Source organism: Talpa occidentalis, unplaced genomic scaffold, assembly GCF_014898055.3.
Source record: "Talpa occidentalis isolate TD23 unplaced genomic scaffold, MPIMG_talOcc4v2.1 talOcc4.17, whole genome shotgun sequence".
NCBI lineage: Eukaryota > Metazoa > Chordata > Mammalia > Eulipotyphla > Talpidae > Talpa > Talpa occidentalis.
Genome location: NW_023601754.1, coordinates 12,482,234 through 12,508,719, shown reverse-complemented (window position 1 = coordinate 12,508,719; position 26,486 = coordinate 12,482,234). Strand labels below are relative to the sequence as shown.

At 53.5% G+C, this 26,486-nt stretch overlaps 3 protein-coding genes across 3 annotated transcripts; all 3 read left to right on the top strand.

Moving 5' to 3' along the window:
• The first annotated feature begins 2,829 nt into the window (after positions 1 to 2,829).
• LOC119250369 (chymotrypsinogen 2-like) lies at positions 2,830 to 6,927 on the top strand. Its single transcript, XM_037518107.1, has 7 exons — positions 2,830 to 2,881; positions 4,469 to 4,572; positions 4,691 to 4,770; positions 4,849 to 4,927; positions 5,159 to 5,327; positions 6,174 to 6,298; positions 6,719 to 6,927. The coding sequence occupies exons 1-7, from the start codon at positions 2,830 to 2,832 to the stop codon at positions 6,878 to 6,880; spliced, it is 771 nt and encodes a 256-aa protein (XP_037374004.1). The 3' UTR covers positions 6,881 to 6,927.
• Positions 6,928 to 7,864: 937 nt separating this feature from the next.
• Positions 7,865 to 14,667, top strand: LOC119250310 (chymotrypsinogen B-like). Its single transcript, XM_037518062.1, has 7 exons — positions 7,865 to 7,937; positions 12,247 to 12,302; positions 12,489 to 12,568; positions 12,648 to 12,726; positions 12,961 to 13,141; positions 13,955 to 14,088; positions 14,506 to 14,667. The coding sequence occupies exons 1-7, from the start codon at positions 7,865 to 7,867 to the stop codon at positions 14,665 to 14,667; spliced, it is 765 nt and encodes a 254-aa protein (XP_037373959.1).
• A 2,592-nt stretch (positions 14,668 to 17,259) lies between these two features.
• On the top strand, positions 17,260 to 25,582 carry LOC119250368 (chymotrypsinogen B-like). The gene is made up of 8 exons (XM_037518106.1): positions 17,260 to 17,467; positions 19,888 to 20,031; positions 22,987 to 23,090; positions 23,216 to 23,295; positions 23,369 to 23,441; positions 23,666 to 23,846; positions 24,845 to 24,978; positions 25,383 to 25,582. Exons 2-8 carry the CDS (start codon positions 19,989 to 19,991, stop codon positions 25,542 to 25,544), a joined length of 777 nt encoding a protein of 258 aa, XP_037374003.1. The 5' UTR covers positions 17,260 to 17,467; positions 19,888 to 19,988; the 3' UTR covers positions 25,545 to 25,582.
• The last annotated feature ends 904 nt before the right edge of the window (positions 25,583 to 26,486 follow it).

Below are 26,486 nucleotides of genomic sequence, written 5' to 3'. Positions count from 1 at the left end.
CCCAGGCCAGGGCTACCCCGCTGGTCCCCAGGACAGCAGCCGCCAGGAAGGGGCAGCAGGGAGGGAGCTCCCTGTCACCCCAGAGTGCGGTCTCCAGTCAGAAGGACTGAAGGGAATGTTATTCCCCTTCCCTGGGGGGAAGACCCTCCCCCTGTGCCCCCCCTACTTAGTTTGGCAGGACCCAGGCCACACCAAGCTTGTTATGGCAACTGCCCTTAGAGCAAAATCAGCTCCAAGTAGAACCACAAGGATTGGGTACCACTGAGGTTCCTAAGAAGTAAGGAGGTACACGTCTCAGGTTCAGCACCCCGTTGACACTGAGTGCCTAGGAGGGCAGCCCTCAGGGACCCTCGGTCTCTCCCAGCGAGGGTGGACTATTGGATGTGTGGCCCTGACCTCTTCCTGGCCTCCCTGCTCTTACAGCCACAGTTTCTGACAAGCTGCAGCACACCCTCCTGCCCCTCCTGCCCGCGTGCCAGAAGTACTGGGGCAGTGATGTTACGGGTGACGCGATCCGTGCGGGCCCAATGGTGTCACCGTCTCCAGGGTGTGACCTGGCTCTGCCCAGGCTCTCTCTGCTCTGTCCTGTCTCAAAGGCTGCAAGGGTCACGCCTTGCCTCATAATCCCCTTGCTCTCAACCCTTGCTCAGTGCCCAGGGAAGCCATTTGAAAAAGTGGTTTTAGATACCCAAGTTTTTTCAAATGTAAAGTTTCCAGGTCCTTGTTATTGCTGAAAAGCACATGAAGCCAAAAGTCCCATCTTAAATCCAGGGTCTGTCCTGATTTGTGAACAACCTACCACCGGCCAGGGTCTCGTTAACTGGCTTGCTGAGGGGGCCCCCACATTCTGGTCCTGAGTTGGAGCATGTCTGGTGGGCTGCACGCTCCCCACTTCTCTCTGTGCCGATGACAGTGCTTCTTTCTTACCAGAAACACCCGTAGCCACCAGAAGAGAGTGCCATGGGGATGTCCCCACAGGCCTCCAGGGAACCACGCCAGTCCTGACTTAGTGTTTTCTTGTCCTTGATATGTCAGTGGTTTCGGGCTCTCCTCCTGGCTAAAACACTGGTCCCCACTTCCCCAGAGCCTTGCAGATAAGGCTGCTCCCTGCAGACACATGCTCTGGAATCCAGGGCAAGCAGGGAAGCGAGGGATCTATCTGTCCTCCATCTCCTCCCTGTGTCCTGACAAGCCCCAGCTCACAGGCTCTAACAAGATGAAGTCCAAAATGCTCACTTCTTCACAGAAGAGAAAGCAGTTCACCATTTGGGATTAGTTTTTGTAAGTTTCTTTTCAAAGGAGTCCTGTTGATTCATTTCATCCTCATCTCTCTCCATTTTTGAACTGGCGGTTAAAACTGAGTATGTTTCCACTGAAGATTAAGGACTGATGTTCCATCCCTGATTTCCCTCACAGGCTCTGCCCCTCCTCTGCTCTCGTGCCTTCCTCTCTGCTGTGGCTCACCCTCCCTCAGCTGGCAGCTCCCCCGGTTTGAATCCCCCCCTTGGGGGCGGCTCATTTCTGTGTCCCTGAGGGGGCTCCGTGGATGACACAGGCTGGAAGCGACAGCAGGATGGGGAAGTGCAGAGGGAGCAGAGGGACAGGCCTGCGCTTCCTGCCTGTCCAGGGGCACCAGTCTCCTTGAATCCTCACATGTCCCACCCCAGAAGCTCCTACTGGGGTCACTGTCCTGAGCCCAGGAGCCACCTGCTCCCTCTGACCCACTTCTCCCAGGTGAGCACAGGCCGAGGTCTTGGAAGATTCAGTTCTCCCAGGGGGTCTCTCCCCAGGGAGCCCCGACACTGCCTGCAGAAGCCCCCCACTTGGGGGGACCTGTCACGTGATGTTCTTACTTGGTGAGTGTCTCTCTCACTGTTCTGGATCCCGAGGGCAGGGGTGCTCTGTCCACATGGGTGCCTGGGATCCAAAGGGACAGAGCCAGGGAGAGAGGGTCCTGCCCGGGAGGCGGAGGTCCTGTGGCCCCACTGAGGGCAGGAGCCTCCCGGCACATTCCTATACCTGGCCTTCTTGTCCTCTCCTTCTTGTTCCTGACATCGATCCTGATCTTTCTGTGTCATCAGTGGCCATAAGTGAGGCTCAAATCCTCACTGATAAGAAACCAAAACTCTAAGCAATGACTACTTCTGTGCATTCTCAAAGAAGCAAGAATTCACTTGAGAGCTGGGTAGGGCCTCCCTGTGTGCTTGGAGCCGCTTGTTTGGGCTGGTTCTGAGGTTCCAAGCAGGGAACTGAGCCTCATGGATTTGTCTTGCCTCAGGAATTTTCTAGAGCAGGCACAGAAGCACCCTGAAATTCTCAACTCTGTGATCTATGGTAAAATTGAACTCCTAGACACACAGCTCTGGGTGACCAGATCACCTGGGTGAAGGTCCCTTGTAGATGACTTTTTGCTGAGCACCTGCCCCCCCATGATGCCCCCCAGGATCTACCCACCTGCCCCCCAGGATCTCCCCAACCCCTAGTTACTGGGCACCAAGTCCCAGTCAACGGGCCTAAGTATTTCTGTTTGGGGTCCAGGAAATCCAGTTCCAAACAGCTGGATTCTTTAAACCAGGAGTTGCCAAGTTGATCAGGATGCTAGTTGGCCAGCCAGCTGCCCTTCTCCAAGAACTGGCCTGTATCCCAGCCTGAGAGACAAGCCAACACTAGTTGGTGATAAGGTGGCATCTTATCACCTAGATCCCCAGGTCCTGGGAGGGGGGCCCTCAGGTCAGGGAAGGCCAGAGGGCCAGGGTGGGGCTTGGGGCTCCCAGGGGATGTAAAAGGGCCCCCAGAGCAGGCTGCGCCACCCTCCCTGACTGCGGCACCATGGCCTTCCTTTGGCTTCTCTCCTGCTTCGCCCTGGTGGGAACCACTCTTGGTGAGTATCAGGGGTGTTGGGGGCTATTATTCTGAGAGGGGTTGGGGAGGATCTCCCCAACCCCCTAGTTACTGGGCACCAAGTCCCAGTCAATGGGACTAAGTATTTCTGTTTGGGGTCCAGACCAAGGGGGAGAGCTGCACAACGTCCCTGCTCCCTTGGGCCTTAAGTGTAAACTGTTAACCTGAATTTACAGGGAGGGCACCCCTAACACCCTGCACAAGGCTTAGAAAATTACAGAAGCTGCAGAAGTGGCTTGATTATGATGCTGTGGGCACAGTTGGGGTGGTGACAAGAGAACCCCATTATTCTACCTGGGAATTCTATGTAATGCCTGGCACTTGCTAAGCAGTTTGTTTCCAGTTAACAAAATAGTAATACAACATCCATGTATCTACCCTCAGATTTTCCCTAGGGATTCTCTGACACCCACACTAGGCTCAGCAGCTCCCTGCTCCACCCACCCACCCCCACTCCTGGGAAGGGGCCTCTGCTGAGCCCCTGCCTGTCACTTCTGTGCAGCTTCACACCCTCACTCCCTGTTTATAACCAGAACCAGGGCTCAGTGGGGGAAGCTCCTCCCTGTATTTCCTGCCCGTCCCTGTCACACCTGCTGGCCCCACTCCTGTGAGATTTCAGTCTCCACCAGCATAGGGGACCCGGCCCCCTACTCCATTACTATGAAGCCTCTGCAGGGTGAGCCCCTCACAGCTCCTTCTATTGGTTTTTCTGTTCTGGTAAGACAAGATGAGGAGACGACATGTTTGGAGACACCAGCCTGAGGAAGTGGCAGGGCCATGTCCCTGTCCCCAGGGGCAGGGGCAGGTGCTGCCTGGAGCAAGGCCTGGGGGACCCTGGGGACAGCCTGGCTGTCCATGGCCTGCTGGCACCATGGCCTGCCCCCCTTTCTTCCTGTGGCCAAGTTCTCACACCCCTGGGAGCTGCTGAGGATCCTGTGTCCTGACCCAGCAAATGTGTCTGCACATGTCAAGGGACCTGCGTGTCGCCCTTGCTCCAGGCAATCTGTTTCTTTGATGTGTCTTTTTATGGTGGGAAGTCAAAGTCCTTCTTTTATTTGACAATTAATAACCTTACATTTTTTTGCAATGAAGTTTCCTGAAATCTCCAGAACGCAATATCCAGCCATGTCAACAGGTCCAGCTCACACTCTGGCAAAGTGCTAGAGGGGCGATTCCCTGTGGATTTCTGACTCTCAAAATAAAATTCCATAGCCCTTCACCCCATCAGTCTCACGGGAGAGCTTTGTCTATGAGGTGGGCGGTGTTTGCTCCTGTTTTCTTGGGGAAATGAGCCTGGGAGTGTCCAAAGGTCTGGACATAGGGGGGCAGGGAAGCCTGATTCTTCAGCCTCTTTCTGCTTGTCTGGTCAGGATGACCTAGATGGAGCTGCTTGTCCCTCTGCATCCCTGGGAGGGTGACTGGGCTAGCAGACTCTGTGTGGGGGTCCTGAAACTGAAGATTAAGGTGGTAGGGAAGAGAGGTGGCAGTGTGTGCCACATGAGGAAGAAGCCAGGTCTCTGCAGACTGACAGACCTTACCCTACTCAGCCTCCCTCTGCCCCCACCAGGCTGTGGTGTCCCTTCTATTCGCCCTGAAGGGAGCAACACAAACAGGATCGTGAATGGAAAGGACGCTCTCCCTGGTGCCTGGCCCTGGCAGGTGTCCCTGCAGGTGAGGGGGAGTATGCGCCTAAGTGGGGTCACACAGGGGCGCAGCCCAGTGAGGTGCTCCTTCACAGTTTAATGCACATGGTGTCCTGCCATCGCTGACTCTTCCCTGTTCTTCCCAGACCACCTCTGGCTTCCATTTCTGTGGGGGCTCCCTGCTCAATGAGAAGTGGGTGATCACCGCTGCCCACTGCCGTGTTAAGTAAGTTCAGGGAATGTTGTTGGGGCAGTGGGAGATCTGGGCACACACCCTCCTTCTCACCCCATCTGCTTCTTCTAGCCCAGCTGCCCGGGTTGTGGCTGGGATTGTTGACCTGAACACAGAAAGGAACAATGCCCAGATCCTGAAGATTGCCCAGGTATGCCAGCCCCTACCCACCAGCCCGGGAGATGACTGAGAGGTGGGGCAACAGCAGTAGATAGAAACCTCTTCAGCTGGCTGAGACAAGAGCCCACCAGATTGGGCCTCAGATTCTCCCTGGACTCCCTTGGTGTGTCCCCTGAATGGGCACCTTAAGGCATTTGGCTAGTCACACCTGAAGTACCTGTTGGATCCCAGACCTCACTCCACCTCTTGGCCTCACTCACAGGTTTTCAGGAAACCTGCGGATGAGTCAAACTTCAATGACATCGCCCTGGTGAAGCTAGCCACGCCCGCCAACTTCTCTAAGACGGTTTCCTCCGTGTGCCTGCCCAAATCTGCAGATGAGATCCCTCCTGGGACCATGTGCAGCACCACAGGCTGGGGTCTGTCCAAGAGTGAGTACCATAGCCTGTCATCCAGGGGGTGGGTCCGGGGTCAGAGTGCCTGAGCAGCAGGTGGGACACCAAAGTCTCTCTTTTGGGATTTTTCAGTGTCATAAATATATCTGTTTCTTTATTACAACCTTCATAATGAAAACCTGAGCAAATGCTCATGGACATGAGGTTCATGATGTCCTTGAATGGTCAGGTTCTCTAGACACAGCTCAGTCCCAGCAGGCCCTGCCTCACTCACCACCTGCACCTGTCCACAGAGACCCCAGCAGCATTGGAAGTTCCCCCAGGCCTGAGAGGGCAGGGGTCGGCCACCATTCAGACCTGGCTGGAAGTCAGGAGACCATGGCTAGTTTGGGGTCCCGAGAGTCTAGCCTGGTGTCCCTGCCCCAAAGCTGACTCTGCCAAATGGTCTTCTCTAGCATCCTGGGTCTTCCTGCCCAGGCCAGGGCTGCCCAGTTGATCCTCCCACCAGAGAGCAGCTGCCAGGAAGGTGCAGTGGGGACCCCCAGAATGGGGTCTCCTATCAGAAGGATGTCAGTCTTCTTCCCTGGGGGACCATGCTGTCCCTGTGCCCTCACACCCAGGTTGGCAGGATCCAGGCCACACCAGGCTGGACAGGCAGGGCTTATTTCCTCAACTGTGCATGGAGCAAAGTCAGCCCGGCTGGGAGGGAGTCACAAGGCCTGTGTCCACTGAGGCATCTAAGGTCTAATGGAGGTGCTGAGCTCAGGCCCCTGCATCCTGGCAGCTCTGAAGGAAGAGGGCAGCTCTGTGGTACCCTCTTCCATCAGGGGTCAGTTAGGAGTGCGAGTTACGCTAACTGTCTTACCCTCTTTATTTCTCTAGAACAAACCAGGAAGCTGCAACAGGCCTACATGCCCCTCTTGTCCCACCAACAGTGCATTAAGTACTGGCGCAAGATCAAAGACAGGCTTGTCTGTGCTGGGGCCAACGGTACCTCCATCTGCAGCGTATGTTGTTGTTTTCAGCCCACCCCCTTACTTATGTGTCCCCACTGGTCAGGCTGCAGGGCCCCTCCTTGCCCCATAATCCCTTTATCCTCAGCCCTCGCCCGATGCCCAGGGAAGCCAGGACCAGCACTTACGCATGCCCAGCAGATGACTGGCCCTGGTCAGGCTTAAGGGTGATGTCCGGGGAGATAGACTCCCGCACGCTCCTCTGGGCTAGATTTTCCAGCCCACTGACAGACCACAGCCCCAACCGTCCATAGAAGGAGGTAGAACTGGGCTGTACTTGACAGATGGAGTTTCTGGTGCTGGAATAAAAGGTCACCCTGATATTCCTTGACATATGACTTGACCAGGTCGGACAGACCATGGTCCTGGCATCCCTTAAAGACTTACTTAAAAAGGTCCTTTCTCTTTCCACAGGGCGACTCTGGCGGTCCCCTGGTCTGCCGGAAGAATGGCCCCTGGATCCTGGTGGGCGTCACGAGCATGGGAGGTTCCAAATGCCAAACCAACTTGCCTAACATGTTTGCCCATGTCATCGAATTCATGCCCTGGATTCAGGAGACCATGGCAAAAAACTAAACCCCAATTCCTCAGATCCCAACAACAGGTGTCCCCAATAAAAGTGTTTATTTAGAGTATGTTTCATTTGCAAGCATTTGGTGTCATTCTCCGTGTTCTTGCTTTATGCCTATATGGCTGGGGTTCGCGCCTGGGCCTCCCATGAGCACCCCGCCTCCTCCCCGACGTGCCCTTTCAGAACCATTGCTGTGACTGGACCAGCCCTTGAGTTCCTTGTGAGGACTGGAAGTTTCCTTGGGTCCCAGGGCAATCTCGGCACTCCCTCTGGCTCCTCCCACTGCACCCACACACACTGGCTACTTCCCCTGCCTCCAGAAGACCAGGTCCCCAGGATCCCGTCTGGGCTCCAGCCAGATGGAGGAGGACAGAGGGCAGCGTGACCGGGCCTGTGTCTCTGTGGGAACAGCCCAGAGGGGCCCGAAGCACATTCCAGCTGCTTCTCTGTCTGTCCTTCTGGGGCCTCCAGCTGCAGTTTGCGTGTCCATATCACGTAGGATTGACGCTTCCTGTCCATGACCACTGTCCCTCCTCACTGACCAGCGCTGCCCTCTGGCCCTGAGCAGGAGCTGGGGCGCTGTTCCTGACCAGCCTTAGATGGCCTCCCCCTGTCCATGGGGCCCTCTCATGAGGAAGGCGCCATAGGGGGCTGTTCACTCACGGTCCTCTGGGCTGCCAGGGCAGGGCGTGACTTTCCCAGTCCTGGAAAGAGGCTCACAGCATAAGATCAAGTGGGAAGCAAGAGAGAGAACTCGAATATAACCTTAGTTGTTTATATAAAAATATAGATTTTAGTCTGCTATCCACGCTACAAGTGACAAAAAGTTACATCCACAGAATTGGCATTTCAGGTCAGGGGGAATATGATATTTGTTTTCATCCTAGCAGTTCCTGTTTGTTATAAATTTCCATAATAAACATGTTTTGTCTTTATTACAGAAGTAAAATGTTAATCCAGGTGTTTAAAAAAAAAAAAAAAACAGCAACATGGAATATGTGATAATCCTTGCAGCAGGATCAACAATAACCAATTTAAGGAAACAGCCTAAGGGCCAGTCAGGTGAGTGGACGAGGAGGAAGTGGAATGCAGCACACAGGATAGTTCCAACTCAGATAAAACAAGGCAAGTTCTTATTATTTGTGGCAACATGGGTGGAACTGGATAGGGTTACACTAAGAGAAATGCAGTCAGAAGGACGAAGATAAATATCAGAAGGTGTCATTTACATGTGACAGTGATGTTTTTGGAGGGTTTGGGGAGTGGGGTCCTTGGGTATATTCTGGGAAACGTTTCACCAGAGCTCCCCTTTCAGGAGCACTGGCTAGTTCTCCCTACCCCCCAGTTTCTCCATGATGCAGAGACATTAGTTATATCCTAAATAGCAGGTTTATTATAAAAGGGAGAGAAGAAAGAAGGACATTTGCATAGACACAAACGGGCAGAAAGGGCTGCCCAAAAGGGACAGGTTTGCTAAGAGAGAGGCCTGCATGGTCTTGAGGAGAGCTGCCTCCGCTGAGGGAGGTCAGTGCAGAGAAGCCCCGGAATGGTACAGGTCACAGGCAGGCAGGAAGGCTGCTGCCCTCCTGAGGGGGAGAGTTGGTCTATAGAAGCACCTGCATAGTCACAGGTGGGCAGGACTGCTGTCCCATGCCAGTGCAGAGATTGCACTGATCTAGACTTCTCTTTGGGAGAGGCTCATTTCTGTGAAGTGGTTTGTTTGTTGTTGATTTTGATTAACTATGTAGAAATTGAAAGGGGCCTTCAATCTCCATATTTCACCTTCAGGTCTGCACTCCTGACACCCTCTGCACTCCTGACACCCTCCTGAGACTTGCTTGGGTCTTGTGCTCTGTGATACAGGCATTGGCCCAAGGATCTCAGTTCCTATACTGAGTTAATGGCTGTTAATCCCTCTGCCCCCACCTCCTTCGTGAGTCAGGTTCTGGTATTGTGATGCCTCCTTTTCAGTTTTTCTATCCTACCCTATCAACGGTAGAGAAACAAATGAAAGGTCAGATAAAACCAAACCAATAAGGAACCCTAAACCTCTGACTGTAGAATCGAAACTACACAGGATGGGGGTGATGAGGTCAAAGAGGAAGGGAGCACAAGAACCATGGGGAGAGATTATGGGGCCTTGGTGGTGGGCACGGTGTGGTGACAAAGGTGATGGGGTGATCGTGTACCTCTGCATCCTATGCAGTGTTTTAAGCAATGTTGCCTCAGTGAAATAAATGAATCGATAAAAACAAAACCACTAGCTACTCCACATGCTCTTAAAGAAAACTAAGTCCAAAATGTTTACACATATTGGTCTCCATTGTCAAAGATGGAGGCAGCGTTGTTGATTGGCTCTGGGGACTTCTTTCTAAGGGAGAGATATTTATTGATTTCACCTTCAAGTCTCATCTTTTTGAGTTCTACTTAAGCCTGACTCTTTCAACTGCGGAATGACGGACGTTCTGTTCATGATTTTCCCTCCCAGGCTCTGCCACTTCTCTGCTCTGGCGCCTTCCTCTCTGCTGTGACTCACCCTCCCTCAGCTGGCAGCTCCCTGTCTTTGAATCCTCCCCTGGGGGCTGCACTGGGGGCTCCATGGATGACACGGGCTGGAAGCAACAGCAGGACAGGAAGACACAGAGGGGCCAGAAGGGACAGGCCCACACTTCCTGCCGGCCCAGGGGTGTCAGTCTCCCCAAATCCTCAATGTCCCACCCCAGGAGCTCCTCCCTGGTTACTATTCTGCACCCTTGAGGTCCCTCCCAGGCAGACCCCTACGCCTGATCTTCCTGTCCTCCTTGTTCCCTGACATCAGTTCAGAGCTTTCCTTGTTCTTGTGCCATTTGGTGGAATCAAAACCTCCTTGATAAGAAACTAATACTTCAAGTATGGTGTAGGGTAAATAATGGTCAGGCATTTCTGCCCTCCCGCCATTAGGATTGGTGATCCCTGTGGTCCTGAATGCATGCTTGATGGTGGGCACCTGGAGCAGGGTGTGGGCATACGTGGGTGGGTACATCTGTGCTGAGATGGGGCTTATAAGGGCAGTGTCGAGAAACAGAACCTCCAGAAGGAGAGCAAGTGAGAGAATGACAGAGAACCAGCAGAGAAACAGAGGCCACAGGAGAACGCCGGAGAGCTCAGGAGTGAAGATTCGCTGGGGTCCCCAGGAGGCCTGCACCCTGCCTGCCATGTACCTGGTAAACTCAATAAAAGCCTGAAAAAGCCACAGAGGGCTCCAGGACTCTCCTTTACCCATCTTCCTGGATCCATAGAGAACCTGCTCTGTGCCTTGCTGGGCTAACACCTGCCCTCTGCCAAAGAGCAGAAAGGTGGTTCTTCAGACACCAGCCTGCTGCCCTCCTGGGTTTGTCAACAAATTAAGCTACTTTCCCTCTTTTCAAATTCTGTTTCCTTTTATTGGGTGAGGAAAACTGAGGCTGGTGTTCAGTATCAGTTCTGAGACCCATTCGAAGAGGAAAGGAGACTTTAATTTGTCTCATTGATTTTCCTTGCCTCGGGGATTTTACCAGAAGAAATTCATTAGCCTGAAGTTCTTGGCTCTGGATGCGCCAGAACACCTGGGTGAGGCTCCCCTGTAGGTGAGTCTTTGCTGAGCAGCTGCCACCTCCATGATGGACCTAAGGCCTCCAAGGCCCAAGGCTGGATTCCTGGCCAGGAGTAGCCAAGGCCTTCTCCCAGGGGCTAGCGTGCCCCAGGTGAAAGACAAGCAGGGACAAGTTCCATAACCCCTCATCCCAGATCCTTAGTTGACAACACGAAGTGTGACCTTCTGTCAGGGAAAGCCCAGAGGGTCAGGTGGGGCTTGGGGCTCAGGGGATGTAAAAGGGGGACCACCCTCCCTGACCGCAGCACCATGGCCTTCCTCTGGCCTCTCTCCTGCTTCACCCTCACTGGGTCTGCCTCTGGCGAGTGTCGTGGTCCAGGGTAATCCAGGCTGGGAGGATTCTGTGGTTACACAAGCCCCCAGTGATCATCACCATGCTCTACCTTAGGGTCGTGAGGGACACTTCCGGTGATTTCCAGGGGCCAGTGTAAGGGGAGCTGAGTCCCTGCCCTGCACCCTGGGCCTCAAGCCCAGACAGTTAACCTGAATTTGTAGGGAGGAGAGGGGTCCTTCTGGGACATTCTGAGGTTTCTGTGTCAGGTACAGAAAAGAACCATTTGCCTCTGACGAGGATACAATCCCAGAAGTAGACAGGTGTGGGAGCTGTGAACACAGGGTGGGGTGTCAAAACCCCCAAAGCCTCCATCAGGATCTATTTAGTGTTAGACATTTGTTATATATTATGTTTTCTTTTAAAGAAGGTACAGTATAAGTACAAAATTAATACTAAATGTACATATTTAACCTTGGTATTTAGCAAATGTATTCTTTTTGTGGATTTGCCCTAGGGATTTCTCTGACACCCACACTGGGCTCAGCAGCTCCCTGCTTCCCCCCTCTCCTGGGAAGGGGCCTCTGCTGAGCCCCTGCCTGTCACTTCTGTGCAGCTTCACACCCTCACTCCCTGTGTATAACCAGAACCAGGGCTCAGTGGGGGAAGCTCCTCCCTGTATTTCCTGCCCGTCCCTGTCACACATGCTGTCCCCACGCCTGTGAGATTTCAGGCTCCACCAGCACAGGGGACCTGGCCCCCCACTCCATTACTATGAATCTTCTGCAGGGTGAGCCCCTCACAGCTACTGCTAGTGGTTTATTGTCATTACAAAAAAGATGAAGAGACGACATGTTTGGAGACATCAGCTTGAGGGAGTGGCTGGGCCATGTCCCTGTCCTCAGAGGCAGGGGCAGGTGCTGCCTGGAGCAAGGCCTGGGGGACCCTGGGGACAGCCTGGCTGGTGGGAGGGGCTGGGCCTGCCCCCCTTTCTTCCTGTGGCCAAGTTCCCACACCCCTGGGAGCTGCTGAGGATCCTGTGTCCTGACCCAGCAAATGTGTCTGCACATGTCAAGGGCCCTGCGTGTCCTCCTTGTTCTGGACAATCTTATCCTGGGAGATTGGTTGGGCAAGAGGGTTGGAATTATAATTGGAAACCCCAGATCCACATGAATCAGCTCTCTGACCCTTCACCAGAGTGTGACATGAACCCATTTACATTACTGGATTCTCTGTTCCAGAGATTTCAAGAACCTTCATTATAAAAAGTTTAGGTTATTAATTATTCAATAAAATAGGATTTAGATTTTACACCATCAAAAGACACATGGAGAAACAAAAAACAAAGGAAGAGGGAAGGTTTCCTGGAGGAGGGGCCTGTGGCAGGGGGTGTTGTGCCAGTGAGGTCAAGCCAGGTTTCTGCACGAAGACCAGGACCTCAGCCTTCTCACCATCCCCCTGCTCTCCAGGCTGTGGGGCCCCCACCATCCACCTGGTAATGAGCGGCAAGGCCAGATCATCAATGGTATAGACTCTCTCCTTGGATCATGTCCCCTCACCCTGCTCGTGAGGGGGAGTCTTTGCCTAAGTGGGGTCACAGTGGGCTAAAGACACAGCAGGAGGTGTTGGGTGGGGCTGGGGTGGGGGTGCCCTGTAGCCCGGGTTAGTGTAACTTGTGTCCTGCCAGCGCTGACCCTCCCTCTTCTTCCAGGACAGAAACAGGTTCCTAACCTGTGGGGGCTCCCTGATGAACCAGAACTGGGTGATCACCGCCGCCCACTGCAATGTCACGTGAGGCCCAGGGAGGGTAGAGGATTTGGGGGTGGGGGGTGGGCACAGTCTTCTTTCTCGTTCCTCCTGCTTCTTTTAGAACATCGGATCTGGCTGTGACTGAGCTGGTTGACCGGCAACAAGATATGAAGAATGTCCAGGTTCTGAAAATTGCACAGGTAAACGGGCCCCACAGGACAGGCCTGGGCTGAGAGCTAAGGGGCTGGGGTGAAGGTAATGGGAGAAGACCCTGCAGCTTCTGGAGAAACAGGAGCTCACCAGATGGGCAAGGTTCTCCCTGGGCTCCCCTGGGCTGTGTCTTTTGAGTGGGCACCTTGAAAGCATTTGTGTCCTCAAGCCTGCAGATCCCTGGTGGGCCCCAGGCCTCCCGACTCCCCTGGCCTCCCCCACAGGTTTTCAACCACCCTGACTATAACCAGAAATACCTCCGCAATGACATCGCCCTGGTGAAGCTGGCCATGCCTGCCCACTTCTCTAAGAATGTGTCCCCTGTGTGCCTGCCCAAAGCTGAGAATGACTTCCCCGCCGGGACCCCGTGTCTCACCTCTGGCTGGGGGGAAAGCATAGCCAACAGTGAGTGACGAGACCCTTGACTCCCAGGAGGTGGCTCTGAGGTCAGGGGTCTAAGCTGCAGGTTGGACCCATATGGCTCTTAGGTATTTTACCAAATTCAAACAGTGCTGTTGATGTGTCCCTTTCGGCATACAACCCTCTTAATCAAAACCTACCGAATATGCATGACACGAGGTCCATGATGTCCTAGAGCTCTCTTTTTGAAGACACAGCTCAGGGCCTAGCAGGCCCTGCGCCACTCACCACCTACAGCCCCTCCATGGCGCCCCCACGGACATCACAGGCCAGGGTGACTACGCCATCCAGACCTGGATGGGGGTCAGGAAACCAGGGCGAGTTTGGGGCCTGAGAGTTCAGCCCGGTGTCCCCTCCTTGGGCCTGATGGTCTCCCCTGGTGTCCTGAGTCCTTCTGTCCAGCCCAGGGCTACCTGGCTGGTCCTTCCCCAGGACAGCAGCCGCCAGGAAGGGGCAGCAAGGAAGGGTCCCTGTCACTCCCAGAGTGAGGTCTGTAGTCAGAAGGATGCCATCCCCTTCCCTGGGGAGGAGGGCGCTGCCCCTGACACCCCACACCCGGGCTGGCAGGACCCAGGCCACACCAGGCTGGGCAGGCAGGGCTTGTTCATCAACAGTGTTTGCAGCAAAGTCAGCACTGCCTGGAGTGGAATCAGGAGGACCGTGTCCACAGACACCAGGGGGTGCTGGACTCGCATGGTGATGGTGAAACACATGGAAAGTCCGGTGGGGGTCGCCTTCACCCAGGGTGGGCAGAAGAATAAGGACCCTGAACACCTCCTGGCCCCTCTATCTTTCCAGGCAACAAGACAGCCGACAGGATGCAACAGGCCTACCTGCCCCTCCTGTCCAACACTGAGTGCAGGGAGTACTGGCGCCGAGTAATCAGTGATAACATTGTCTGTGCTGGGGGCAACAATGTCACAGTCTCCATGGTACGGCCTGGCTCCAGCCGGGTCCCTCACTGCTGTGTTCTGGTTGTATACTGGTAGGGTCACTCCTTGCCCCATAATCCCCTCACTCTCAACCTTTGCCCACTGTCAATGGAAGGCAGGACCAGCAAAACAGATGCCCTTGGGGGATGATGCTGGCCAGGGGCTGGAACTCCCAGGAGGACATCTCTCACATGACTCCTGAGCCTGTAGTTTCAGCCCATTTTACAGATAAGGTCCCATGCCTGCTGGAGCAAGTGGCCCACCACAAGTATCTCTGAACCAGATGGAAATTGCTGGTGTTTTCTGCTGAGCCCACCTGTGAATATTAGGCACTATCTGGAATGCCCTAGTGAGGACACACAGATGGGTGCTCACACCCACTTCGGGATCACAGATGCTTTCCTTCTCCTCCCACAGGGAGACTCTGGTGGGCCCCTGGTCTGCAAGAAAAACGGAGCCTGGACCCTGGTGGGTGTCGTGTCCTCTGCCAGAACCTCAGGCTCAACGTATAAACCTGTCTTGTGTGTTCGTGTCACTAGTTACCTGACTTGGATTCAGGAGACCGTGGCCAAAAATTGAGCCCTGATTCTCCCATTGCGGCGCCCTTTATCCCAATAAAAGCCTCTGCACAGAAGCCCTGACTGCTTGTGTGTCTGTGACCTGGGGGCGGTGGCTGCAGTGTCCCTGGCACCCACCAGGGGGCGGTGTGACCCTCCCTTTCCAGGCTGCAGAGCCCCAGCAGCCCCTGTTTCTCAGGGAGCTGAGGCCTTTGGGTCTGGGCCTCCCTGCTCAGGAGGCCGCTGGGGCAGAGTCCAGGACCACCTGCTGCAGCCTCATTTCTCAGCCTGGTTTCTGCGCCTTTGGCAGCCGGACTTGATCCAAGGGACTATGTGGAAGGCAGGAGTGCTCCAGGCCAGGCCATGCAGTCCTCTGCAACCAAGAGAGTCACCCAGGCAGGCTTGTCCCTCCCCACATGCTCCAGGCACCTTTCTCTGCCTTGCGCTCCTTGCACCCCCCACCCCAGACCATCCATGCAGTCCCCACCCTTCCTGCCTCTACCCAGGTCCTGCTCACTGACTGAACTGAGTAGCTGGGAAGCTTCCTTCCAGCCCCAGAGGCTGAACCACTGTCCTTTCAGGTCCCCTGTCCTCTGTTTTGTTTTGTTTTTTTTTCTTTTCTGTGATTCAGCAGTTAGATCTGGAGACCTGTCAGAGTCATGTTCAATATCTTTAGAGGCTGCAGATAGCTGGGTTCCTGCTTAAGGAGGTGTCAGGATGGGTTCTCTCTCGTAATCAGAATCACAGGCCTTAACGCCTGAGGTTCAAACCATCAACTCTTGGAGGACCTGCAAAGTGGTGGTGACTTAATTTCAACTTCTCTTTCTCCTGGAATCCTTTCATTGAGATGTCTCCTCTTCTATCCTCAGGGACCCAGTGACATGTAGGTATAAGACATGCGGGCAAATGCTCACTCTGCTTACACATTTTCCTTTAATCACTTCTGAGATAATGAAGCTATTGCTTCTCAACCTCCATGGTAACCGATTAATTTGGTGTTTGGGGGTGGCTGTTTTTTTGGTTTTGGTATTTGGGTTTTTGTTGTTGTTTTTTTTTGAGTCATTATAGCTCTAGGACAGAAACAGAAGGTTCTAACCATTGTGGCTATTGCCTGTCATAAAACTCAGATTCCTCCCTATGACCAGTGGGAGCTGTCTAGTTGGCTCTGGGATGTTTGACATGGCCACACGGGTTCCAAGCTTCCTTGCTATCTGATCTCACAAGATGCCCCAGACCCTGATCAGCTATTTCTCTGAAATGCCCTGGATTCTTTCAGTGGAAAAAGAATTTCAAGCTCACAGTCTGGGTGTATGGGATGCTCATGATTTGTGGAGTGGAGAATGTTTCTAGACCTTTCCAGTGGACAGTACAAAGAACTATTTTACGACAAATAATTCTCTGATAAGATATGCCCTAGGTTCATAGAGATATGAATTTGAACCCCACTTCAAATTCAAGGCCAAAGGGTGTTTACTTAACTGTGAATAGGGTACCCTGACATGTTTTAAATTCTACACTAAGGATTCTTATTCTTTAACACAGAGGGAACAATGGACCTAGAATATCCCATCATTATGTATTTGCTTTATCCCTTGTTATACACTACAGATGCAGAGAATACTAACATTATCATCACCAGTGTAATTATTGAAGTCAGCTAAATGTTTCTGCTCTTCCATGAGAGTTATATTATCTCCATAGAACCCTTGTTCTCTATCTCATAGCCTGTTGAGTGCAGGGGTCCATCACCATGGATCGGAGGAGGCCCTAGTCTTGTCCGTGTCTCTGTAGCCAATTGGATCCTAAAAGCTCATCCTCTGGTCTGTTTCTCAGTAAACGTTCCTGGCACCAACAGGAATCGAACTGGCAAATTGTGACCATCCAACATTGATAGCTTTACCTAGAAGAAATAACTTCCAGTCCTCTGCCCTTTTCTCAATGCGGTTTTTCTTTGTTGTTGTTGAGTTTAGTTCTTTTTTTTTTTTTAAAGATTTATTTATGCATACAAGAAACGGGGTACAGGCCAGAGGTGCAGGGGTTGAGAGGATTCACCAGAGACAGAGTGGGGAGCAGAACAGGCAGATCTACTGAAATACACTGCTGAGGGGAGCAGTGGGCGAGTCAGGAGAGGTCTGCTGCTCCATGTGGGTAGCTCCCTGGCTGGGGATCAAACTCATGTGCAGTGGCTGCGGATAGCTTCATAGTGCCTAGTCTTAACCCCTTGCACTACCAGGGAGGTCCCTGCACACCAATCTTATTAAATTTCTTTCAAACTACGATTTGCTGTCTTGGTGCTCACAATTGGCCAAAACCCTTTAGAGCATGCAAGTGTAGGGGTACTGGTGTAGCACTTAATCTCATGGTAACATGAATTTGGGGGTGCCGTTCATCAGCCCACTGAGACCCACATCCCTCCAGTAAGGACACACACTCCAGCTGCAGGGAATATGAGCCGCTCAGGGCCCTCAGCACGGGCCTCTCTGGAATGGCCTCAGCTGAAGAGAATCCCCTAGACCAAGGCCGCGCCTCCTCTCTGGGAGGCCCACACCCCTGATTGGTCAGTGGGGTTAAAGGCCCATCTGCTCACCAAAGCTGATCTTCTGGAGCCCAATTTCTGACTATGCCCCCTGTGCCCCTCCTTCCCTTCAGGGTGTGGGAGCCAAGAGCTCCCCCATGCACTCCCTGCTGCTCATCTTCACGTGGAGGCTGCTTCCCAGGACTGGAGGCTGCCTTGGCACCGGGACTGGGCCCCAGAAAGCAGGCGCTGGACAGAGTTCTGGATTGTGAGGACCCTTCACCATGGGGGGAGGCACCATCACAAGGTGAGAGTGAAGGTGGTGAGACGCTACCTGACGACCGGTGACATCTGGTTGGAAGAGAATTCATTAGTGGGTGTCCTATGTAGGGGTATGAGTGATATATTGGGGGGAGGTGGCTGTGGGAGGGCAGGCGGCAATGGCTGTGCTCTTTGTCACAGAGAGTTCCCTGCTCCATGTGGGCTCACCTCAGGGGTGGTTGGGAGGGGGATGGGCTGGTGTCAAAAGCAACTGCCTGATGTCAACACACTGGAGCAAATGCAAGCTGTGACCTGGTCCCCTGGGCCTCACCGTGGAGGGGCAGCTCTCCCTCCCCTACTTGCAGCCCCAGCCCTCCAGGCTCCATCACAGGAGGGCACTTTCACAACAGACCCAGAGCCAGTGCCTTCAGGCTGTCCATTTCTACGATGGAAAAATCTCTGAGTAAACAGAAATATAGAAAGCTTGACTCCCTGCTTGGAATGGGGAAAAGAGAAAAAACACAAATGTCACTATTTATAACTACCCTGCCTGGAAATAGGGGTCTCCTAATGTTCAAAACTGGCCAACACTTAACCCGTCACCCCTGGGGGCCCAATCAGTCTGTGAACATGACCCAAAACTCCAGAACCAAGTGGCACACAGCTGCTGGCCCTGCACTCTCCCCTGAAATATGCCTGTCAGTCTCCCTCAAAGAGGGGGGACTATGTGTTATAATGGACAGTTCCCCAAAAGCCTGTTGTCTGCTGAGAGTACGTCCTGTGGGCTAAGGAGAAGTAACTCTAATATAAAACTTTACTTACATTCAAAGGCCAACAAACTGTCAAATCAATGGTGTTATTTCTAGAGAAGTAATTTGAACCAAAAGTTTCACAATTAATTCCACACGGGACAAGGTAAATATAGGTCATTGTTCATCTCCAACAGTTTGCAAACAGCAATAAAATATAGTCTGAGAAATTATATAACTTATATAGTTGCATAAAAATGCCTATACTGATGGAAAATACACAAAATTAATACAAAAAAACAGTTTTTTATTAACTTTTGATAAAATATATCAATTTTTTTAAATACACTAATTTTAGCTGCTAAAAATACTTTCAAAGCTGGAATTAACAAAAATGTAAAGTCTAATGTTCTGTATACACAGATGATGTGATGTGGGTCTTGTGGATAGTAATTAATGAAAAAAAAATCTAGAAGCAGCTAAATTAAGCATCAAAGCTTTAAAAATATCCAGATTCTGTGATCCCATCATTGTGCTGCAGCAATTCATTCTGAGTCATCAGCAGAAACTCGCAGCAGGTGTCCTGACAGGCTGCTCCAGCCCTGGACCAGGAGGCCCAGCTCCACCTGCCCGAGCCTCAAGAAGAGGGAGCTGCTTCCCTGGAGCAGAATCCAAATTGGGGGCCCCCTGGGCAGGACTGCACCCCCAGGGCAGCCTCAGGGCCCCTCCTGGCTCTGCCCACTTCACACCCACATACTGGCTGCTCCCCATGCCCCCAGATGGCCCAGGCCCCCAGGATCCCGTCTGGGCTCCAGCCAGATAGAGAGAGGACAGAGGGCAGCATGGCTGGGGCTGTGGCTCTGTGAGAGCAGCCCCAGAGGGGCCCAAAGCACATTCCAGCTGCTTCTCTGTCTGTCCTCCCTGGGGCTTCCAGCTCCAGCCAGCGTGTCCACGTCAGCTCCTCCCTAGTACTGACACCAGGGAGGAGACACTCTCTATCCATGACCACTCTCCTTCCTCACTGACCAGCACTGCCCTCTGGCCCCCCAAGCAGGAGCTTGTCCCTGACAAGGCCTGAGAGGGGCTCCCTGTGTCCATGAGGCCCTCTCACGAGGAAGGCACCATGGGGGCCTGTTCACTCACAGTCCTCTGAGCTGCCAGAGCAGGGCGTGACTTTCATAGACCTGGAAAGAGGCTCACAGCACAACGTCAAGTAAGAAAAAAACAGTGAACAAACATACTACAATCTGTTTGTTTAAAAATATAGAATTTGTATGCCTCAATTAGAAACGTGCTTATAACTGCTACAATAGGGCGTTGGCATTTGTAGGGATTTTTTGCCCTCCCACCAATAGCTTCTATGACCTGCACCTGTGGGTTTGCAAGCCTGTGATTGTGGAGACCTGGCTCAGAGACCGCGGGCATACGCATATGTCAGTGGGGACACCTGTGCTAAGAGGCCAGGAGATGTAAGGCCTCACTCCAAGATCACAAGACAGGAGGAGGCCAGAGCAAAGTCAAGAAAGAAAACTGGTCTTTTCCTTGATTCAGCATTAAAGGTCTGAAAAATCTACCAAAGACTCCAAAATTATCTTTTTATCTGCAAGATCCAAAAATGAACCTGCCCAAACTTGGATGGTTGCAAAAGAGCATATCAGGGCAAATGGCATTGGTGTGGGGCATAGTTAGTAACCTTAATTTTTCCTGTATTTTGTAGATTTCCTGTAATGAATCCACATCATCTTTATAATAGAAGAAACTTGCTAGTTTAAAAACTACACGATTCACACGTTCACTCCTGTGCTGATTGCGGCACTAATGGCAACAGCCACGTTATGGAATCAACCGAGTTCCCAGACACGTAAGTGGATTAGGAGGCTGTGGTGTGTAGACACATGGACACCAACTTGGACAGAGCATAAAGGGACAGGCCTGGCCCTCCAGCCTGTCCAATGGCGCCAATCTCCCCATATCATCAATGTCCCACCCCAGAAGCTCCTCCCGGGGTGACTGTCCTGAGCCCGGGAGCCGCCTGCTCCCTCTGACCTGCTTCTCCCAGGTAAGCACAGGCCAAAGCCTTGGGAAAAGATTCAGTTCTCCCACAGGGCCTCTCACCAGGGAGCCCCGACAGTGACTGCAGCAGGCAGCCCCTCCAGCTTGGGGGACCTGTCACGTGATGTTCTTACTTGGTGAGTGTCTCTCTCACTGATCTGCAACCCAAGGGCAGGGATGCCCTGTGCGTGTGGGTGTCTGAGATCTAGAGGGACCTGACGTGGGAAAAGAGGATTCTGCTCCAGGAGACTGAGGTCCTGTGGCCCCACCTAGGGCAGGTGCCATCCTGGCACATCCCTCCTCCTGGCCTTCCTGTGCTTTCCTCTGTGTTCCCTGACTTCACTCAGTAGCTTTCTGTGTCCTCAATGGCCGTCTATGGTTTGAAACCAAAACATCATGGGAAAACTAAGTTTTTACAATGGCTAGTTAATTAGATTATGAATTTTCAAGAAATAGGAATTCAGTTGAGCCCATGGAGAGAGACTTTCTTGCCCTTATATGCTCTGAAGCTGCCCCTCCCAGTCAGTTCTCAGGCCAATGCCAAGAGGAAGCTGAGCCTTTTCCTTGCCTCGGGAATTTTCTATGTCTTGGGGAGTTTTACTGAGTGAAACAAGTAGCAAAAGTCCTTGGCTCTGGGGTCTATGTTGAAATTGAGTCCTGAGTGCTTAGTTCTGGGTGCCCCAGAACTAGGAGCCTGGGTGGGTGAGGCTCCCTCGTAGATGAATCTTTGCTGAGTACCTGCCGCCCCCATGATGGACCCAGGGCCTCCAGGGCCCACAGCTGGATTCCTCACGCCAGGAGTAACTGATGCTAATCAGAACCAGTGTCAGGCGGCTGCCCTTTTCCCAGGGACTGTAGTGTCCCAGGCTGAGCCAGGTCAGGATAGGTTTGTGGTCCCTTATCAACTAGATCCTTAGATGACAACCCAGGAAAGGTGACACTTAGGGATTTTGGAGACAGCATGGGTGGTGCTTGAGTCTCCCAAAGGTATGTAAAAGGGACCCCAGAGCAGGCAGCCCCATACCTCCCGGTCTGCAGCACCATGGCCTTCCTCTGGCTTCTCTCCTGCTTCATCCTCATTGAGGCTGCCTTTGGTGAGTCTGTGGCTCGGGGGTATTCACACATGAAAGATTCTGGAAGAAAGGCCCTGAGCCCCCACTGGCTCATCACCAGGTTGCATCAGTGCTTGCCTCCCCGGTGAGGTCCAGGGGGCAATACAAGGGGAGAGCTGAGTCCCTGCCCTGCACCCTGGCCTCAAACCCAGACAGTTACCCAGAACTTGCAGGGAGGAGAGGAGCCCTCTAGAACTTTCTGAGGCCTCACACCTTGTGCCAGGTGTGCAAAATAACTACTTGGGCCCAAGGAGGACCAACCCACAAAAGACGGGTGTGTGGCTATGGGCACAGGAAGGGTGGGTTGCAGAAACCCCCCACGTCTCCACTAGAGATCTGTTCAGTTCCAGATAGAGTTAAGCTGTATCTTTGCTATTAAAAAAATAAGAAAGAATGAAAATGTAAAAATAATGCAAAACCAATGTATTTAACCTGTTAAATGAGCAAATGTTGCCTTGCCCTATTTGCTTCAGGGATTTCTCTGACACCCACACTGGGCCCAGCAGCTCCCTGCTCCCCCCTCTCCTGGGAAGGGGCCTCTGCTGAGCCCCTGCCTGTCACTTCTGTGCAGCCTCACACCCTCACTCCCTGTTTATAACCAGAACCAGGGCTCAGTGGGGGAAGCTCCTCCCTGTATTTCCTGCCCGTCCCTGTCACACCTGCTGTCCCCACTCCTGTGAGATTTCAGCTCCTCCAGCACAGGGGACCCGGCCTCCCACTCCATTGCTATGAAGCCTCTGCAGGGTGAGCCCCTCACAGCTCCTGCTGGTAGCTTTTCTGTTACAAGAAAAGATGATGAGGAGACGACATGTTTGGAGACACCAGCCTGAGGGAGTGGCTGGGCCATGTCCCTGTCCCCAGGGGCAGGGGCAGGTACTGCCTGGAGCAAGGCCTGGGGCTCCCTGGGGACAGCCTGGCTGGTGGGAGCAGCTGGGCCTGCCCCCCCCCTTTCTTCCTGTGGCCAAGTTCTCACACCCCTGGGAGCTGCTGAGGATCCTGTGTCCTGACCCAGCAAATGTGTCTGCACATGTCAAGGGCCCTGCGTTTCCTCCTTGTTATGGACAATCTCCTTGTTTTCTGCTTCTTCCATGTGTCTTTTTATGGTGGAATCAAAGTCCTATTTTATTAAGGAATTAATAATCTTCAATGTAATGCAATGAATATTTCCTGAAAGCTCCAGAATGGAGAGTCCAAAATGTAAACGAGTCCTGGCACAGTCTGGCAGCAGGTCCCAGGACAGATCCCGTCTCTGGTTATAATTCCACATTCCTTGCCCCGACAGACTCTCCGGTGAGCATTGCCTGTGAGGGGAGCAGCGTTTGCTCCCAATGTCACTGGGGAAAGTGAACCTGGGAGAGTGACAGGGGGTGAGGTCTCCATCCAGCAAGAGGAGACAGGCCTGATTCCTCAGCTCCTTGAAGCTCCTCTGGGCAGGCAGAGGGGGATGGAGCCGCCTCACACGTCCATGCCCATGGAGGGATGACTAGTCACAACAGGGTGTGTGTGGGGGGTCAACCTACAGATTGGGGTTCCAGGGAAGTCTTCTATATGGGTAATGTGGCAGTGGGGGGGGCTTGCAAGCTGAGGTAGAAACCAAGTTCTGCAACACATGGGACCTCAGGACATTTACTCTCCCTCTTGCCCCCCCATAGGTTGTGGGGTCCCAGCCACTCACCCTGTAAGGAGCAACAAAGCCAGGATCATCAATGGGGTGGACTCTCTCCCTGGATCCTGTCCCTGGCATGTGGCTGTGATGGTGAGTAGGACTGTGCACTTAAGTGGGGGTCACACCGGGGTCTAATACCAGAAGGAGGGAAGGGGGAGAGGATACGGCCCAAATGCTGGCGGTGTCCGGCCAGCGTGACCGCCCTCTTCCTCCAGAACACAGATGGCGACCTGGTGTGTAGCGGCGCGCTCATCTCGCCCGTCTGGGTGATCTCCGCCGCCCACTGCAATATCACGTGAGTCCCCTCAAAGGCTAGGGTCTGGGGAGGCCAGCGGGCACATTCCCCTCCTCACTCGCCTGCTCCCTAGGAATGACCACCTGATTGGGATTGGAATAGCTGCTCGACACTCAAAAAATAACCAGGCTAACAGGATTGCACAGGTGAGCGAGGCCCTGTGAACAGGCCGGGAGACTGGGCTGAGGGGCTGGGTCAGGGGAAAGAGGACAAGAACCTTCAGCTTGAGAGACAGGAGCTCAGCAGACAGGCCTCAGATGCTGCCTCTGGGCTCCCCTGAATGGGACCTTCAGCGGCTACCAGGAGGGCATCTGTACTGGCCTCTGCTGGACCCCAAGGGCTCACTGCCTTCTTCCAACTTCACCCACAGGTTTTCAACCACCCTGATTATCACAGTGGACGTGTGGCCAAGGACATCGCCCTTGTGAAAATGGCCACACCTGTTCGTTTCTCTAAGAATGTGTCCACCGTGTGCCTGCCCCAAACTGGGGAGGTCTTCCCTGCGCAGTCGCTGTGTCTCACCAGCGGCTGGGGCTTCGCGAGTTACAACGGTGAGTGACCCTGGCCTTGCTCCCAGGAGGGCGGTCTGGAGTCAGGCTGACTCAGCAGCAGGTGATCCGTAGGATGCCTCTTTGTGGATTCTTCAAAATTCAAAGAAGTCGTGAATCTGTCTCTCCTATATACGACTCTCTTAATGCAACCCCAATCAGTCGTTTAGGAGCCGAGGCTAATGATGTCCATGAACAGTTTCTGAAGACACGGCTCAGTCCCAGCGGCCATGCCCACTCACCACCTGCCTGCAGCCTGTCCACAGCACTCCCTCCAGACTGGACATCCCCGATTCCTGCGTGCGGGAGTCTGGGCTGAGGGGCTGCGGCAGGGGATAAGGGACAAGAACCTTCAGCTTGAGAGACAGGAGCTTAGCAGACAGGCCTCAGATTCTCCCTCTGGGCTCCCCTGAATGGGACCTTCAGTGGCTACCAGGAGGGCATAGCCACCTTTCAGATGTGCCAGGGAGCCAGGGGTCCAAGGTGGTGTTTGGGCCCTGCTGGGCTTGGGAAACTTGGGGACTATATGTCCCAGGGCTGGCTCTGCCTGATGGTCTCCTCCAGGATCCTGAGTCCTTCTGCCCAGGCCAGGGCTACCTAGCTGGTCCTTCCATAGGGCAGAAGCCACCAGGAAGGGGTAGGGGCCAGAGAGCTCCCTGTCACCCCCAGAATGGGGTCTGCAGCTAGAAAGATGTCAGTCTCCTTTCCTAAGGGAAAATCTGCCCCTGGGCCTGCAACATAGGGTGGCAGGGCCCAGGCAGGGCTTATGGCATCTCCTGTGCTGGCAGCAAAGTCAGCTCCCCCTGGAGTAGAATCACAAGGCCTGTGTCCACAGTTACTTCGAGGTCTGCAGGAGGTGCAGGCTCATGACCCAGCACTTGATGATGCTGAAGCAGGTGGACGGTCCAGTGTGGGCAGCACAAGAGGCATTGCCACCTCCACCCAGGAGGAGTGAGGGGGATGTGGGGCTCTGACCTGCTCATGGCCCTATGTCCTTCTAGCCACAGATATACCTCACAAGCTGCAGCAGTCCTACATGACCCTCATGCCCAATGACCAGTGCAAGAAATACTGGGGCACAACAGTCCCTAGAAACATTATCTGTGCCGGATCTCTAGGAGTCACCATCTCCAAGGTAAGGCCTGGCTCTGCCCCAGCCCCTCACTATGTGTCCACTCTCCTGGCCTGCCAGGGCCACTCTTTGCCCATGATCCCCTCACTCTCAGCCCTTGCCCAGTGTCAGGGAAGACAAGACCACCTAACAGATGCCCATGGGGAATGTCTCTGGTGGGGGTCCAGCCACTCCCAGGGGGCACATCTCTCACATGACTATGAGCCTGGAGTTCAGCCTGTTGACACTCCTGGTCCCAAGCCTGCTGGAGCAGGTGGCTGAGCTGAGATGATTCTGGACTAGACCGAAGTTTCTAGTGCTCACTTCTGAGCCCAGCTGTGATGACTCAGCATACCTGAGTCAGATCAGGGCACACAGGGTCCTGGCACCCAGATCAGGATCACAGAGGGATTCTTTCTCCCCCACAGGGTGACTCTGGCAACCCCCTTGTGTGCTTGAGTAATAATACCTGGACCCTAGTGGGCTTAATGTCCAAGGTCAGCGAAGTTAACTCCAGCTATAAGCCATTCTTCAGCCCCCGCATCACTTTTCTCCTGCCCTGGATTAAGAAGATTGTGCTGAGAAACTGAACACTGATCCTCCCTCTGCAGCGCCCTTTATGCCCAATAAAATCCTCTGCACAGAAGCCCTGACTGCTTGTGTGTCTGTGACCTGGGGAGGTGGCTGCAGTGTCCCTGGCACCCACCAGGGGGCGGCGTGACCCTCCCTTTCCAGGCTGCAGAGCCCCAGCAGCCCCTGTTGCTCAGAGAGCTGAAGGCTCTGCCTCTGGTCCTCACCTGTTGCGGCCTCATTTCTCAGCCTGGTTTCTACCTCTTTGGAAGATGGGATGACCCAAGGAGCTTGGTGGAAGGCAGGAGTGCTCCCGGCAAGGTGGGCACTGGGACAAAGAGGGCACCCAGAGAGGTTGTCCCTCCCTATATGCTCCAGCACCTCCCTCTGGCTTGAGCCCCCTGCACACCTGTAGAGTAGAAGAGTTAATCAGATTTTTTACTCCACTAGCCTCTGTGGCTATCACCTGCGGCCTTGATCGTGTCAATGCAGAAGGTGACTGGGAGTGTGGGCACCAGGATGCGGGCATGCGTCTGTGCACACCTGAGCCTAGATGGGGGATAAAAGCAGTGACAGCGGGGACAGAGAAGGTGAGACCCTAAGACAAGGCGAGGGAGAACAACAGAGAGAGGACAGAGAAAGAATGGAGAGGTTCATGGAGGGCTGCCTGCCTCCCAGCGCCCACTGCCCGGCCTGTACTGAGACAGGGCTGCTCTGCCCAAGTCGGGCCTGGTTAGAAGGGATGGGGGACAAGCCATACATTCACCCCGACACAACCATGTGAGGACACAGACTGAATCCAGAGGGATACATTTTCAGACCCACAGTGAACACTGGAGCCCCAAATAGTACTGAACCTCCAATAAGAGGGACCTGTATACATCCCAAGGAAGATGGGGGGCCTAACAGCTGGTGGGCAGGACCAGGTGAGTGGGCTGGAGGCTGCAGGTGGATGGAGAGTG

Bases quoted from the DNA above. Each gene is read 5' to 3' on its own strand.
- LOC119250368 (XM_037518106.1), top strand. From the start codon at position 19,989: ATGGCAACAGCCACGTTATGGAATCAACCGAGTTCCCAGACAC. The intron at 20,032-22,986 runs GTAAGTGGATTA...GCCCCCCCATAG, and splicing joins TCAACCGAGTTCCCAGACAC to GTTGTGGGGTCCCAGCCACT. The intron at 23,442-23,665 runs GTGAGCGAGGCC...CTTCACCCACAG, and splicing joins AGGCTAACAGGATTGCACAG to GTTTTCAACCACCCTGATTA.
- LOC119250310 (XM_037518062.1), top strand. From the start codon at position 7,865: ATGGAATATGTGATAATCCTTGCAGCAGGATCAACAATAACCAATTTA. The intron at 13,142-13,954 runs GTGAGTGACGAG...CTATCTTTCCAG, and splicing joins GGGGGAAAGCATAGCCAACA to GCAACAAGACAGCCGACAGG. The intron at 14,089-14,505 runs GTACGGCCTGGC...CTCCTCCCACAG, and splicing joins ACAATGTCACAGTCTCCATG to GGAGACTCTGGTGGGCCCCT.
- LOC119250369 (XM_037518107.1), top strand. From the start codon at position 2,830: ATGGCCTTCCTTTGGCTTCTCTCCTGCTTCGCCCTGGTGGGAACCACT. The intron at 4,771-4,848 runs GTAAGTTCAGGG...TGCTTCTTCTAG, and splicing joins GCTGCCCACTGCCGTGTTAA to CCCAGCTGCCCGGGTTGTGG. The intron at 6,299-6,718 runs GTATGTTGTTGT...CTCTTTCCACAG, and splicing joins ACGGTACCTCCATCTGCAGC to GGCGACTCTGGCGGTCCCCT.